The sequence below is a fragment of the Etheostoma spectabile genome, chromosome 10 (genome assembly GCF_008692095.1).
Source record: "Etheostoma spectabile isolate EspeVRDwgs_2016 chromosome 10, UIUC_Espe_1.0, whole genome shotgun sequence".
Taxonomy (NCBI): domain Eukaryota; kingdom Metazoa; phylum Chordata; class Actinopteri; order Perciformes; family Percidae; genus Etheostoma; species Etheostoma spectabile.
The window spans coordinates 19,714,015-19,731,776 of NC_045742.1; the positions used below are offsets into that span (position 1 = coordinate 19,714,015).

General features: G+C 38.6%; 1 protein-coding gene across 3 annotated transcripts in view; it reads left to right on the top strand.

Moving 5' to 3' along the window:
- Positions 1-17,762, top strand: part of kif3a (kinesin family member 3A) — a 63,461-nt gene that overhangs the window by 4,595 nt on the left and 41,104 nt on the right. Inside the window, exon 10 of one of the 3 annotated variants that reach the window (XM_032528178.1) lies at positions 6,189-6,197. The exons of 1 other annotated variant lie outside the window; for it this stretch is intronic. In XM_032528178.1, the coding sequence (XP_032384069.1) occupies positions 6,189-6,197 (9 nt within the window). The remainder of the gene's footprint in view (positions 1-6,188; positions 6,198-17,762) is intronic. One more of the 3 variants, XM_032528179.1, reaches the window with a different exon arrangement.

A 17,762-nucleotide genomic window follows, 5' to 3' on the forward strand; every position in this document is an offset into this window, starting at 1 on the left:
ATGGAAGGTGTTAAATATAGATGAAAAGAACATAATTAGGTCACCACAATATGTTGCAATGCTGACACTGTGAGGCCATGTTCCATGATGATTTTATATTGGTATTTCCAATAAAATAAACATTTTATTTCTATGGTTATATCTTTATAATTTCCAGTTATTCTTTTTTTACTGCAATACTGTGTCTAGGTTAGGTTACTCTAAATTAATAATAACTAAATCATTCAGCTTTTGTGAGTATGGGGCTGTGCTGTATCTGCAATTTACATGTGTGCTGCCTGATTTGTTGGATCTACATAAAGAACCTACATTTTACTTTAAGCTCTGCAAACTGACGGCTCTCTACCTCTACCTGTTTGTCACTGTGGGCTTTGGTGGGAGGGGTGCTTCCTCTGCTTCTTTTCCAGACAATGGTAGCAGCAGCAATAACTCAGAATTTGCCTGCTCCTCCTCAGTGCCATCACCTACTGAGACAGAGGGTAAACCTCAGAATAGTGAGTTGGAGCAGCATTCTGCTCTACCAACCCACCTGCCCACGAACTTAAGCCCTTTTCACACATGGATTCCGTACAAATTCGATTTTGAAGATTAATGTAATGAAGTGTTTTTGGTGTTTACACTGAGCTCCTCGATACTTAAAATAATTCCATGCTGCGTCGATAACTTGTGAATAATCCAAATTGTTTTCACAACATGGTGGAATCACTGCGGAGCATATCAGGTTACAAAAAATAAATTACATCAAGGATTCAGAGTGTAGTAGTTATCAAACCATACAGGCTGTGTAAATGGTTAGGAAGCCGATTTTGTGGCTGTTTATCTCCATGACTTGATTGTTGACCACAGGCAGTGAATTTGGAGGCTTGCCCCCTCTTAAGCATCCCTAATAGTTGTTAAAATACACTGTAGCTCCCTTTGAGAAATGCTTCTTGTCAACTTAGTCATAAATGAAATTTGACAGAGGATGTGCAGTCCTGTCAGCAGCCACACTGCTTTACTTAAAAACTGGAAAATATTTAAAAGTTTGGTTTCCCTCGTTGAGTCCAGATTTGCTTGCATGCTGTTTGTAGCTTTAACATGTTTCAGTTTGTATTTAAAAACAAACAAACAAAACAGTTGGCATAAGTGAAAATTGAAGTGACTTAACTGATGTGTTTAGGTGTGGTCTTGTTTTAATTTTTTTATTTGCACTTAATATGGTATAGGTGGTTTTCCTAGGGGTTTTTCCTGATGACTTGTCTCATATACCGCTTGAGTCATTCATAGTATTTCCTCTTTAGTGGTTGGCTTCATATGTTTTTTATCCCTTTGATAACATAGTGTGAAATTGCAAAGCTGTCTATAGATAGATGCACATGATTCAAATCTCAACAAGACTGCATGAAAATTTTAACATTAGAAACCCAATTTATTTTTTACCTCTGTTAAGAGTATCTATTCTCAACAAAAGTATTATTTGAAGTGAGTTTGAATATATTGGCCAAAAGAGAAGTGATTAGCTTTTGTTGCTGAGTCAGATACAGGTGTGGTCTGTATTTTGTTTCTAAAGAAATTCTCTATATATATATATTATTATAAATATATATTACATATAACATATCCGTACATACATACATACAGTAAAGGCCAAATGTTTGGTTACACTTTCTCATTCAATGCGTTTCCTTTGTTTTTATGACTATTACATTGTAGATTCTCACTGAAGGCATCAAAACTATGAATGAACACATATGGAATTATGTACTTAACAAAAAAGTGTGAAATAACTCTTAAATAGTTCTTATATTTTAGATTCCTCAAAGTAGGCCCCCTTGTGCTTTTTTGATAGTGCTGCAAACCCTTGGTGTTCTCTCAATGAGCTTCATGAGGTAGTCACCTGAATTGGTTTTACTTCACAGGTGTGCCTTGTCAGGGTTAATTAGTGGAATTTCCTGCCTTATTTATGGGTTGGACCATCATTGCGTTGTGCAGAAGTCAGGTTGATACACAGCCGACAGCCCTACTGGACAACTGTTATAATTCATGTTATGGCAAGAACCAATCAGCTAAGTAAGAGAAACAAGTGGCCATCATTACTTTAAGAAATGACGGTCAGTCGGTCCGAAAATTCGAAAATTTTGAATGTGTCCCCTATGGCAGTCGCAAAAACCATCAAGCGCTACAACAAAACTGGCTCACTGAGGACCGCCCAGGAGAAAGACCAAGAGTCACTTCTGCTGCTGAGGATAAGTTCTTTGAGTCACAAGCCTCAGATATCGCAGTTAACGCATCTTAGATTAGAGACCAGATGAATACCACACAGAGTTCTAGCAGCAGACACATCTCAGAACAACTGTTAAGAGGAGACTGGGGGAATCAGGCCTTCATGGCAATAGCAGCTAGGAAACCACTGCTAAGGAGAGGCAACAAGCAGAAGAGTTTGTTAGGCCAAGAAACAAGGAATGGACTTACCCATTGGAAATCTGGCTTTGGTCTGATGAGTCCAGTTTGAGATCTTTGGTTCCAACCGCCGTGTCTTTGTGAATGCAGAAAAGGTGACCGGGTGGATTCTACATGCCTGGTTCCACCACCGTGAAGCATGAAGAGGGTGTAATGGCGTGGGGTGATTTGCTGGTATGTTGGTGATTTTTTTTCCAAATTGAAGGCATACTGAACAAGCATGGCTACCACAGCATCCTGCAGAAGCATGCCATCCCATCCAGTTTGCATTTGGTTGGACCATCATTTATTTTTCAACAGGACAATGACCCCAAACACACCTCCAGGCTGTGTGAGGGCTATTTGACCAAGAAGGAGAGTGATGGAGTGCTGCGCCTCCACAGTCACCGGACCTGAACCGAAGTGAAATGGTTTGGGGAGAGCTGGACCGCAGAGTGAAGACAAAAGGGCCAACAAGTGCTAAGCATCTCTGGGAACTCCTTCAAGACTGTTAGGAAACCATTTCAGGGGACCACCTCTTGAAGCTCATCAAGAGAATGCCAAGAGTGTACAAAGCAGTAATCAAAGCATAGGGTGGCTAATTTGAAGAAACTAGAAGATAAGAATTTTTTTCAGTAATTTCCCACTTTTTTGTCAAGTACATAATATATATATATATATATCTACCGTTCAAAAGTTTGGGGTCACATTGAAATGTCCTCTTATTTTTGAAGGAAAAGCACCTGTACTTTTCAATGAAGATAACTTTAAACTAGTTAACTTTGAAGAAATACACTCTACATTGCTAATGTGGTAAATGACTATTCTAGCTGCAAATGTCTGGTTTTTGGTGCGATATCTACATAGGTGTATAGAGGCCCATTTCCAGCAACTATCACTCCAGTGTTCTAATGGTACAATGTGTTTGCTCATTGGCTCAGAAGGCTATTGATGATTAGAAAACCCTTGTGCAATCATGTTCACACATCTGAAAACGTTTAGGTCGTTACAGAAGCTACAAAACTGACCTTCCTTTGAGCAGATTGATTTTCGGGAGCATGACATTTGTGGGGTCAATTAAACGCTCAAAATGGCCAGAAAAGAAAACTTTCATCTGAAACTCGACAGTCTATTCTGTCTTAGAAATGAAGGCTATCCATGCGAGACATTGCTAAGAAATTGAAGATTTCCTGGTAAAAAAAGAAGTGGGAGGCCGCGTTGTACAACTGAGCAAGAAGATAAGTACATTAGAGTCTCTAGTTTGAGAAACAGACGCCTCACAAGTCCCCAACTGGCATCTTCATTAAATAGTACCTGCAAAACACCAGTGTCAACATCTACAGTGAAGAGGCGGCTGCGGGATTCTGGGCTTCAGGGCAGAGTGGCAAAGAAAAAGCCATATCTGAGACTGGCCAATAAAAGAAAAAGATTAAGATGGCAAAAGAACACAGACATTGGACAGAGGAAGACTGGAAAAAAGTGTTGTGGACGGATGAATCCAAGTTTGAGTGTTTGGATCACAAAGAAGAACGTTTGTGAGACGCAGAACAAATGAAAAGATGCTGGAAGAATCCTGACGCCATCTGTTAAGCATGGTGGAGGTAATATGATGGTCTGGGGTTGCTTTGGTGCTGTAAGGTGGGAGATTTGTACAGGTAAAAGGGATTCTGAATAAGGAAGGCTATCACTCCATTTTGCAACGCCATGCCATACCCAGTGGACAGCGCTTGATTGGAGCCATTTCATCCTACAACAGGACAATGACCCTAAACACACCTCCAAATTGTGCAAGAACTATTTAGAGCAGAAGCAGGCAGCTGGTATTCTATCGTAATGGAGTGGCCAGCGCAGTCACCAATCTGAACCCCATGAGCTGTTGTGGGAGCAGCTTGACCGTATGGTACGCAAGAAGTGCCCATCCAACCAATCACCTTGTGGGAGCTGCTCTGGAAGCGTGGGTGCAATTTCTCCAGATTACCTCAACAAATAACAGCTAGAATCCAAAGGTCTGCAATGCTGTAATTTGCAAATGGGATTCTTGACGAAAGCAAGTTTGATGTAAAAAAAAATCTTATTTCAAATACAAATCATTATTCTAACCTTGTCATGTCTTGACTCTATTTTCTATTCATTTCACAACGTATGGTGGTGAATAAGGGTGACTTTCAGGAAAACACAAAATTGTTTGGGTGACCCCAAACTTTTGAACGGTAGTGTCATATATATATATAATTATAACATTTCTCCGGCTGCTTTGCGCTCTGCTCAGCCCAGCTCCCTGCTTCTACCGCCTGAGCCACATTGCCTTAAACTACCATGATGTGTGACTGCTACACCAAAAAACGGACACGTTGAATCTTTACATGAGCCACAGCTGAACCACATGATTGAACCTGCAACATGTTACAGGTTGAGTTTTCAAAAGAAAACAGTCGAGGAGACGGTATGACTCATGCCATATGAAAACCCCTGTGACCGCACAATGCAAGTTCTGCTTTCAAATGTTTAGTTAAAGTAAAAGAGGCATTATCATTCAGCACAATGTACTTCAGGGTGGGATTTCAACTCTTATATACTGTAATGCTGGATAGCTTAATGCATAATTTTTTAATGGTGGTATTTTGTGAGTAGAATCTGAATCGGCAAAATTCTCTGTAAGGTAAATGTATGTTTTGTTCTGAAGTACAAGTACACGTAAGTCAGTATATAGACCAACATTTGGATTATAGGTGCTTTGGAGGCCTTCTGTTAGTTATTTCGGAGTACAAGGGTTCTGGAGAAAGCACAAGCAGCAAACAGGAGGCCGAGCAATTGGCCATTTCCAAACAGGCATGTTTTGAACAGGCACTGCACTAGTAAATGAGGGAAGAGAGAGTTGAGAGTGACTTGCAACAAAGGTCCCCGTCCGACATGAACTGAGGACACGCGCCTTAAGCATCAGACCACCATGTCTCCCCTTTTAAAGGTTTATTAACATTTGCCACTATGTGTTATAACAGATCACATTCAAATTCCAATTTATTATCAAAACAGAACATTTTGAATAAACAACTTGTGCTGCCATATAAAAGAGTCATGTGAACTCTTTCTATTCTGCATTATATTATGATTCAGGAATAGGCAAATTGCCAGAAGAAATTTTCCCAGAGCATCTATGGATTACAGTGCATGTGTGAAGGGGCTTCATAATTTCCCTATGTCTGTGCTACTCCTGTTGGCTTACAGCCCAGATCCCCCCATGCGACTGACCATTACCCACATATCTTTTACATGCAATCAATTGCAAAGGTTCTTGGTGTGTTATAAGGATGTTGGGACGATCCATGAATTTAAGGGCACAATCTGAAGTTTAATTTCTCCTACTTTTTTCCATGCATGACGTAGTGAACACTGTTTTGACGAATGCCAGGCTTTATTCTGGAAATATACTTTTGTTTATCCAGACTAGTTAACACCTGACCTCTGCAGGCTTTATGTATAATTTGTAACTCCTGTTCCTCAAAGGCGTAATTCACCCCCATCATGTTCATTATCTGAAGTGACAATTTTTTGCCTCATGTCTCTCACCGTCACATCGCGTCATTTTATTCTTACTAAAACTCTGATTTCTCTTGTTTGACTTCTCCCACTCTTCTATATGTGGTTTTCCGCTCAGTAAAGTCATTAGACTTTCGAGATCACTCTGTAATATGTGGCTCATCTTCTCTCTCTCTCTCTCCTCCTTGGTGCAAATGCCGCCTGTCTGACTTCTAACACACCTCTTATTCAAGAAGAAAGAGGTTGGTGTAAGAATCTACGTAGTCCTACTGTCCTGAAGCAATGGGTGACTCTACCGCGCACAAATTATCCAGATGGCATGCGTGTTTCAGTAGCTATTTTATTAATTCAGACTAATTTGATAACCTGTTTATGTATAATTTGTGTTAACATTTTTCTGTCTGTCCATATATGAAAACCATCCATGTGGCTCATGCTCTCCATTCACATAGTTACCATATCATTATGAAAATCTTGCACTTAATAATGTTCCCTTATTTTCAATTCTCTAACACTAACAATAATTTAATACTTTGCATTAACAAGTCAAAACGTACTCACTAGCACTCACTCTTTAATGGAATTATGTTTTATTCCATATTTAAAAAATTAATAAATACAAATAAATAAGCAATGAATTTTAAATAAATGTTGATATAACAAGGCAATTAGTTTATAAATAGGTTTTACTTTGAATTATTTCAGGGGACTTTCATTTCATATGTACATTTATTTATCCAGGGGATATTATTTCAGACTAAACAACTGCTAGTAGCCTGGCATTGCCATCATATTACTCTCTGCCAAGGAAATGAAACATGAGCGTTGCAGATTCGTCTTCCTTTGATTTCCTGCTACTAGCTTGGGCAGTCCCCCACAGCTGAGACTGATTCGCACGAAGGACAACGGGTGATGCAATCTTATTGGATTAGCAAATTTAATGGCAGCAACAAAAATGTGTTGGGATCAGACCATGGTGCGTACAATTGTGAACTGAAAGTTTATCTTTGTTGCTGGTATCTGCTCACTTCATGGCAAAGTTTTCTCTTGGCAGTGAGAGACGTAGAGTCAGGGAGCAGGGAGAGGGAGCGCAGCAGCCTTACCTAGCAAATTGCTTTGGTCTGGTCTGAATTTGAGAGATAACCACACCCCTCATTTGAATATAAAATGAGAAAATTAAAAAATAGATAGGGAAATAAAGAAGTGTCTCCTAAAAGTAAATAAATTTGTACTTATGAGATAAAATAAATTAAATAAATAAAAGTAAACTATTTATTATTGAACTATATTGAATAATTTATATATTATATTAACATTTATTTATTTATTGCCTCATTTAATTATTCCAGATCTATTTTATAGGCATATTTATTTTGTATGTATTCATTTATTTTAGAGCCCGATTGATATGTTGGTGGGCCAATATTATTGGCCGATATTGGGCATTGCCCGAACTATCGTATCATTTACATTGGCCGATTTAAAACACAGGGATGTGTTGCCGTCAGACAGTTCAAAGACTTTAAGTTTCATATCTTAAGTTTGTATTTTTATACATTTTATTTATCAGAATTTTATATATTATGATGTTCCTCTGTTCTGTTGTGACAATAAAGCAAATTATTATTTTAGTGAGACTCTAACAAATGTAGGGAAATGTGTTTATGTTTTGTTACGCATTTCTGGATTTCTTTTTTTAAAATATATATATATATATAATATATGTGTGTGTATCGGCTGATGTTTCAGAATATGAATTTTTTTAAATAACCAAATATTTGTATCGATATCGCCCTTAGAATCCTTTATCAGTCGGGCTATAATTTTTTTTATATAAATAAGGCTTTCTATAATCTTAGACTAAGGTTCCTAAGCCCAGTTCAAGACCAAAGATTTGCAACGATGCAACCACTGTGAGAACATTGCAGGGAAAGGATGCAGCGGTCTGCACTGGCCCATCCCAGCTCGACTCAAGCCAGCTGATGGCTCGCCTGGGACTCCGCAGCCCCATGAACTGAGACTCATTCCTCGTCATAGTGGCCACGGGTTCGGTTCCGACCTGTGACTTTTTGCTGCATGTCATCCCCTCTCTCTCTCCCCCCCCTTTCCGACTTAATCAGTCCTATAAAAAAGGCAAGAAAATCCCCAAAACATAACCTGTTACAAACGCTGGTTAAAATGGCGAGTTTTATACGGAGCCAATGACAACCCAACACACGTTGGGTGGCTAGCGAGCTTGAGAGTGACTGAAAAGAGCAGTGAATCAGAGAAATAAAACAATGTTTTTCCGTTTTATCACTACTAGAAATGCATTGTTGCAAGTATCTCACTATCACTGTTTACATTCATTTTTTAAGAAGCTATAATATCCGCAAATTTAAAAAAAAAAAAAAAAAGCCTAGAATACAGAAGATTAAAGGGAAGTACAGAATCATTGCTGTGGAGTGATACACCATCTTGATTCGTTGGTTTTAACTGGCAGGTTTTAGAACATTGCAGACCGGTGTGTTGCAAGTAGTTGTCAAGTTCAACTTGTCTCGTCCCAATCTTTGGTCGGAACTGGGCTTTAAAATAATTGTAGTGCAAATTTCTGATCTAAAACGCACATATTAATTTACTAATATGATTAAAAACCACAGTATAGAATGTGCTGCATTAAAATTGTAACCTACATGTAACCTACACTGACAAGTAACTTGGCATATATAATAGGAAGATACATCTAAAACAACCCTTTTAATTAAAACACCATGGTTCCCTGTGTGTCGCTCTTAAGGGAGGAAGAAGGTTTCTCCGGACAAATGGTGGAGATGCAGCAAAGATTGAAGAGGAAGAAAGGCATTGGAGGCCAAGCTGGACATGGAGGAGGAGGAGAGGAACAAGGCAGGGCAAGCTGGAGAGGAGAAGGACCTACTTAAGCTCAGTGAGTCCATGAAAAGAGAAATTTTAATTTTTGATGATCTTTTAAGTGTGGTATTCATAAAACTGGTATTCATTAGTTTAATTGTTAGTGGATGTGGTAAACTCTGATTTTAAGTCTGCTCCATCTCTAACCCCTTAGGCAAGAGCATCACCTTTTGCTGATAAATTGTCGGCCTTAGAGAAGAAGGTGATTGTGGTGTGGGTGGATCTCTGGCCAAGGCTGAGGAGCAGGAGAAGCTTGCAAGAGTCCAACAATGAACTGGAAGAACGTCGCAGGAGAGCGGAGCGCTGCGGAGGACTGGAAGAGAAAGAGGTAAATGTAGATGACCAAAAACCAATCCAACTACCAAATACCTCTTACATCCATGTCTCCGTTTAGCGTTTTTCAGTAGAGCTAAAGGTTTTAATTATCTCCCGTCAAATTTTTTCTACCTTTCACCTACGGTATCTTTTCTTAATCATCACTGCTGTTACTTCTATTTTAATCTGATTTTTATTTTATGTAGGCAAAGCACCTACGGTATTTTTTCTTATTATCACTGGTGTGACTTATTGTTTAATCTGATTTTTTTATTTTATTAGGCAAAGCACTTAAACAAACAAATTTTCTTTCAACTTTTATGTTTTGTTTCTCCTACGTTGTTGTTACATATTAAACTGTTATCATACTTTTAAATGGAGACTTTTTTATAATCCCCTTGCGGTTTTTTGTCTTCCTTGCACATGTTTTTATGATTGATTTGTTACTATGTACAATTTATTTTGATGTGCAAGCTAAAGAATAAAAAAATCAGCTGATGATGAGTCAGTTAGTAATTCATGCTGTTGTCAGTATGACTAAATTATTACATGAATATGTGCATTTTTTGCTAAGATATCTTAAGTAAACAAATGAGTTAACAACCCATTACAAAGACACATGTGACTCATTTGTCTGCCACTCTACCATGACACAGTGGGTGTCAGATATGACACCAGTCCACATACTCTAAATATGTCAATAGTGACGTTGGCTTATTTGGATTGAATGGCTACACACGTTGTGGTTGGAAAATACTCACTCTCTCACTTGCTTTGTGTACAGCACTATTCAGAGAAATAGCAAGGGGAGTCGAGTCCTTTCAGTTTGAAGTGATGCAAATGTCAGGATTTGAAAACACTTTCTACATACACTGACAGTTTTAAGACACCATCTTGACTTATGCCTCCATATTTAGATTCTTCACTGGCATGACCACAGCTGCTTGCATGTTGCTTCTGCATAATCACTGATCCCTCTGCCTCTCCTTCTTAAAACAGCAAGAACGTCTGGACATAGAAGAAAAGTACCCTAGTCTGCAGAGGAGGCTCAAGAAGACCAAAAGCTGAAGAAAGTATGGACCATGCTGATGGCTGCCAAATCAGAAGTAAGCAAAACCTTAAAGAGTAACACAGAGAGATCATACATGCCCTGTCAGGGCCGCAGGCTGATGTGTGTGTAGAGACAATCATATAGCACATAGGATCATTTGCCCCATCATTATGACAGCCCGAATTCCTATAGAAAATTGTGTAATATACTTTTTCAATCAAGCTTAAACTGATAAGACTAACTTAAACCATGATTCATAACTTAATTGGCCAGGGGAAAGAAACAAATGATCCACAGTGTTGTTGTTTTTTCTGTTAGATGGCAATCTACAGCAAAGCATCACAGAGAGATTGAGGGCCTCCTGGAGAACATCCCAGCTGATCGAGAAGCTGCGTCTCCAGATGCTCATCATAGACAACTTTATTCCCCAGGAATACCAGGTGTATGTTATGTTATGTACTTACTAGGGATGACGAGTACAGCATTATCTGTATCTGTATTATTATTAAGTAAAATGTATGAACAAGAGTTTTCATACTCTTAATATAACTTTCATTTTTAAACTTTTAATTTTCTATGATCAGTGTGATCATTTTTTTTTTTGCGTTTTTTTTTATTTTCACACCAGGTATGTGTGAGTGTGTGTGTCTGGGAGTGAGTAGAGATACACAGAGAGAGAGAGAAGAGAGAGAGAGAGAGAAACAAAGAGAGAGGGGGCGGGGGTTGGAATGTGTTGTGGTGTGTATCTTAATTTGTAATATCATTTATACCGCAACTGCCTTTTATTTTTTTTATAAAACATAGCAAGAAGTTTCAGACACTCAAAAAAACTGGTTAGAGCCAGCAGGCAGTTTTAAAAAAAAAAAAAAAAAAAACTCTGACGGCAGAGATGCAACTTGAGTCGCATTCTACCAAGCACTAGTCTGAACAAACCCCACGTTACCAGAAATCTCCTGGTTACTAAGTAGGCCTACTGTCAAACCGATATAAAACAAACCTAAGCTTGAAGAAACCTAAATGTTATTGGAAAGCCCGCGGACCTGGAGGAAGAGACAGCTGTTCACTTCTCCGTGTCCTGAGTGTGTGTGAGCAGAGGGCACACAACAACAGAAGGAACTGTGTGTGTGTAGGAAGGGGCGCTGGGACTACCTCACAGAATAGTGTAGGGGGGGGGCGCTGGGACTAGCCTATCACAGAATAGTGTAAGGAGAGGCGCTGTGACTAGCCTATCACAGAACGCAGACATAGTCAATGGAGACTTTTGTTCAATCCGAGTACAGATATTGACTCGCATTCTCATAACTTGTACTCGGCAAAGTGCTTTATCCGTACCGGATACTTGTTTCAGCCGAGTACTCGGCTCATCCCTACTATTTACATCTGTAGCACTGGTTTTCAGTATTTTGCCTTACCTCTCACACTTGTATGTTCCTTCACATCAGTACACACAAAGAAGAGGAATAAATAAAAATCTGCCTTGTCATACAGATTTTCACTTTATTTAGGTTGTGTTGAACTTTTTAGCCATATAGCTGTTTTTTCTACTCTGTAAAATAAATGACACAAGCAATAAGTCAGCCAATAGAGTAGATGGATTGACAATAACTATAATATATAACACATGGACCTGGCTTGTACAAAGCTCACAACCCACAGACCTACGGAATCATGAACATGTAGCAGGCTGCACACATTGTACAAACACAAGTGGACTTCTCTCCAAGGCAGAGAAGGAAACAGTAACACAGAATATGCTCAGTTACACATGTTAAGATTTTTGAGTTTAAATGTAAATAAATGCACACAAACAAACTATAAAAACAGCTCTACACAACAAAGTCAATGCAAACGTTTCGCACAGCATCATTACATACAGTCTAGGCTGCAATTACGATGATCTTCATTGACGAATAATCTGTCAATTATTTTCTCGATTCATCAATTAGTTTTTTGATCTATAAAATGTCAGAAAATGTTGATCAGTGTTAATGTGCTGCTCTAACAAAGTCCAGCAAAGATTTGAATTTGTGCCTGGCGATGCAAACGACGCAAGCGCAACTTGAAATTACTTACCTTGGGTGTGAAATTGGCGTGCGGCTGTACGCGAAAGCCTATCAGTGTTGAGATATTCTGCACAGCATTGCCTTGATCAATCAAAAGTCCATTCAGTGAAAGAACATTTCAAAAGCTGTCAGCTACAACAGACCTGACACAGCATGATTTCCGACTTCTCCCAAATTGTGCTCTGCATTTCGTTTAAACACACATAAAGCGCATAAGCAGATACTTTTCTCACCTTTAGGTTTCTCCACTGCATGGACCAACTAGTAGCCTAGCTAATTAGGGAGCTTGCATCTATAATATGTCTTCCTTGCTTTCAGTTTTTATATTTTCTCATGTTTCCTGTGTAGGAGATGATAGAATTACGTGCACTGGAATGAAGACATTGGAGAATGGCAGCTGGTGAGCTCACTTTGCTTATCTCAAGCACACACTGTGGTTTGCAGTTGATTGACATCAATCTCAAAGTGCAAACTCTGAGTTAAGGAAACTTCTAGTAAGTGTGTGTCTTTGTACTGTATCATCTCACTTTCAGAAATGTGTGGCATACACTGGCAACAATATGAGAAAACACACCCTGCTCCAGACAAAAAAGAAAAAGATGTGAGTTTTTGGATTCAAAAAAAAAATGTTATTCCTTCATGTGATAGTTTGTGTAATGAATAAGTTCATATTTTCCCTCCTTGACAATGTATTTTTGACTCTGTTCTCTTGTCTTCTGTCCCTGCCCGCTGTAGCCATTTGAGGTGGATTTGTCCACGTGTATCTGCCTACACAGAGGAGAGCATGCGGCAGTCACTGATGAAACTAGAGAACCCGAACATCAAAAAGTGGCAAGAGTGGCACCCAAGACTGGAAGAAGGTAATCTACTTCCTATGAAGACCACAGACAACCTAAAGCTTCACTCCTGTTGAGCATTATGGTTATTTTATCAGTCTTTGGCCTTTACATTGTCATTTCAAGGATCTCTTATTAAGATTTGCACTCAAATGTCCACTCGGACACATTTATGCATCTCCGTTGCTTAGATTACATATCTGTTTGAATCTATCTTGGTTTGTCCCGTTTCACTGACTGTGCACCGGCAGTTAGTTACAGTGGGGAGAACAAGTATTTGATACACTGCGATTTTGAGGTTGTCCTACTAAAAAGTAGAGGTCTGTAATTCTTATCATAGGTCGTCTTCAACTGTGAGAGACAGAATCTAAAACAAAAATCGAGAAAATCACAATGTATGATATTTAAATAATTAATTTGCATTTTATGCATGACATAAGTATTTGATCACCTACCAACCAATAAGAATTCCGGCTCTCACAGACCTGTTAGTTTTTCTTAAGAATTCCTCCTGTTCTCCACTCATTACCTGTATTAACTGCACCTGTTTTGAACTTGTTACCTTATAAAGACACCTGTCCACACACTCAATCAAACAGACTCTAACATCTCCACAATGGCCAGAGAGCTGTGCAAGGACATCAAGTATAAAATTGTAGACTTGCACAAGGCGGGATGGGCTACAGGATAATAGGCAAGCAGCTTGGGGAGAAGGGAACAACTGTTGGCGTAATTATTAGAAAATGGGAGAAGTTCAAGATCACGGTCAATCTCCCCGGTCTGGGGCTTCATGCAAGATCTCACCTCGTGGCATCTGGTCAATGACCTGAAGAGAGCTGGGACCACAGTCTCAAAGAAAACCATTAGTACACACTACGCCGTCATGGAATAAATCCTGCATCACACGCAAGGTCCCCCTGCTCAAGCCAGCGCGTGTCCAGTCCAATCTGAAGTTTGCCAATGACAATTGATGATCCAGAGGAGGAATGGGAGCGTCAGGTGGTTGATAGTCAAAACATCATTCTTGGGGATGCTTTCTGCAAAGGAGACAGGTCGACTGCACCGTATTGAGGGGAAGTTGGATGGGGCCATGTATTGCGAGATCTGCCAACAACCTTCTTCTCTCAGTGATTGCATTGAAGATGGGTTGTGGCTGGGTCTTCCAGCATGACAACAACCTTAAACACACAGCCAGGGCAAACTAAGTAGTGTCTCTGAAAGAAGCATCTCCAAGGTCTGGTGGCCTAGCCAGTCTCCAGACCTGAACCCAATAGAAAATCTTTGGAGGAGTTGAAAGTCTGTTTTGCCCAGCGACAGCCCCGAAAAACCCTTAAGTATCTGTAGGTCTGTATGGAGAGTGGGCCAAAATCCCTGCTGCAGTGTGTGCAAACCTGGTCAAGAAATACAGAAAACATATGATCTCTGTAATTGCAAACAAAGGTTTCTGTGCCAAATGTTAAGTTCTGCTTTGTGATGGTATCAAATACTTATGTCATGTATTAAAAGCAAATTAATATTTAAAAATCATACAATCTGATTTGGGAATTTTGTTTTAGATTCGGTCGTCTTGACAGTTAAAATGTACCTATGATAAAAATTACAGACCTCTACATGCTTTGTAAGTAGGAAAACCTGAAAAATAAGCAGTGTATCAAATACTTGTTCTCCCCTCTGTAGTTACTATTGAGAAGATCGATTGTATATTGGTCTGGAGACACTACGCATTTATGCCTTTTATGCTATTCTGCCTTTCTCACATCAGATCTTGATCTGATAACCTATGATTCTGTGGTAATTCGCAACTTGTTTGTAAACGGTTTGCCCTTTTGCCATTTCAGCTTGTGGTTTCACACAGTTATCTGCACATAAATTGAATGCATTCATGTATGCATGTCCATGTGTACAGCCCACCTCTGGAAAATAGGGCTTCCTAAAAACTGCTGTGTTGTTAAAACTCTGAATTTACATGCTTTGAACATTGACTGGCATCCTTCTTCATCTTTCATCTTTCATCTGCGGGTACATTTCAAAAGTGACAGATACAATTTCTGAGTGGCAGACAAAAATTTTTTTGCCCGCAGCAGTGAAGAATGTTAATTTCAGATCCGCTCCTATGAGTAAAGACAAAGTTACTGGCTGTGGATGTTGTGGTAGCTCTGTATAATTAGTCTTTTATTGAATGCAATATGAAACGTGAAAATGATGGTATTTGCTGTATCATGATATACTGTTATTCTGAGAAATAAGAACGCTGAAAGTTCTCTGAAGTTGATAAGACTTAATCTCCCCACAGGAAAAGATCTGCAAAGCCAGATGCTGTGATCGAATCCCTTCTGCAGTGAAGACACGCAGAGGACAGCTTGGTTTTACTGAAAATTTCATGTTACTTGAGGAAACAAATTCATTAGTCATTTCTGAAGAATTATTGTTCAACATTATTTAAAAGAGTAACTGAATACACGTATAGCTGGTATGGTTTGAAATGTGAATGACTGCACCTCTGATAGGTTAAGACCTCTTGGCCAAGGGGACCTGTTATTGTATTGTAGTGTAAGACTTCTTTGTGGATGTCCAACATTTTAATGTCACTTTGGAACGCATTTCGGTGGCAGCAGCTTCTGTCCGAATAAAACTTTTACCTTAGCACTCTAGCATTAAGGATAAATCAACCATGAACCTATTTCACTTGCAAATTCATTGGTTCAGCATCCTATTTCAGATTGTTGAAAATAGAATTGGTACCTATACTGCATTCATATCCTCTGAAATGTTGAGTGTATTGACCACACTTTAGTTAAGTTGTACGTCTGGATTACTGATTTCCTGCTTTCAAATTAACAGCCCATGCTGATAGAAATACATTATAATTTATTCTAATTGAGGTGTATTTTCACTTAAATTACAGGAATCATTATACTCTGAGCACAAGTTGTAGCCTTAGTGTTATTATAAAATAAATCTTACATGGAGAGGAAAAAAGATTTTTAAAAACACTAATGTGGAGGGAACAAGTAGAGGGGGTGTGTAATATCAGTATGGAACTGAAAAGTCATTTTATACTTTTTTCTCCTTTATGAAGCATAGGGACATGCATGCCAGCCGCTCTTATGTTAGTGCCATTCGCTATTCTAAGCAAGTCTTTTTATTTATGTTAAATGTCCGAACCATTGTGTTACATTCTTACACGATACATACTGTATGCCTTAGTTTAATGCTCGATGTTTTAGTGACGATTTCATTTTATGATATCCTGTAGTGGAGGCAAACTGTTGGAGTTTATTTTGTATCATAATTTATGTCAAATGTTACATCCACAAACCCTGGAATTCTATTTATTAAATTATTTTACAAATTCATCTCACATTATTTTGATCTTTCTTGGTTTCATGTTGTTTGGATTTAATAAATAAGGTTATGAGCAAATAAGAGCCATAAAATATACTTTCATTTGCACTTCCTACTGTTAGGAACAGTAAGTAATTGGTGTCTTAAAAAGTAGTCATGTTAAAAAATTGTTCAGTGTGAAAAGTGTGGTTGACTAGACCGTTGGACTTGAATGATGAGGATAGATCGCTGATACCTACAACATAGCAGGCATGCTGTGAACAAGACGGACTCAAACGACAAAACCAATGGCAGTATATTTATTGATGTATAAATAAAAACACTACAAAAATAAGATATGTAGGAAAATAAATATTACATTTGCAATAATAGAAATAATTATGTAGATTACATCTGTTAAATAATACATATGATCACTCCGAATTTTCAAACATTGGATGAGGTGTTCCTTGCACAGCTGTGTACATTCGCTGATGTCTATGAGAAGATCGCTTAGGGGATATTTGTCGGTTGTGTTCAGGGTACAATTGGTATTACCACTCTGAAACAAATCACAATGACAATTTTAGTTTTAGCAAACAAAGATCTGAACACACAAAGTGATAGAATATGTTTTACATTAAAGAGCATATTCATTGTAGAACGGTGCCTTTCAGAGTCACTGTAAGCAGTTTAATTATTGAGATTTGGTTTAGTTTAGGACTAATAAGCATGTTCAATGGCATTGAATTCCTTTTACCTTTTCGTTTATTTTTTCAACTGACGGATGAGCCTTTCTGCATCTGGTACATTAGTGGTTGATGAACATTGGCATCCCCAGAGCCTTCTGAGCCAAACAGAAAACCCCTTTCTGCGCAGAGAAGGCACAATTGTTTTTTAACAAGCTAAAGTTATGACTATCAGTTCGGAAACAGGCTTAACGTCATTTTGAGGATTTCACAAGTTATACATCTATATCATGTAACATACAATAATCAGAAAAAGTCCAACATTACCACCCACGTTGAGCCGCCATCTGATATCACTTTCACTTTTGTATTCTCCTCTGACAAGATAAACACTAAGTCAGTATATCATAAAACAACAAACAAACCACATGTTTTTGTGTGGGTTTCTTACCGGTTTAGTGACCTGTTCTCCAGGGATGAGCACTTTGAGAATATCTTGTAGCTGTTTTTGTCTTATGTAGGGATGCTGCTAGACCTCAGAGCATTTCGTCAGTGTAAGAATTGTAAAGTTCATGTTGTTAAAAGAGACTACGAGCGAGCAGTCAGGTTGAGCAGAAATAAC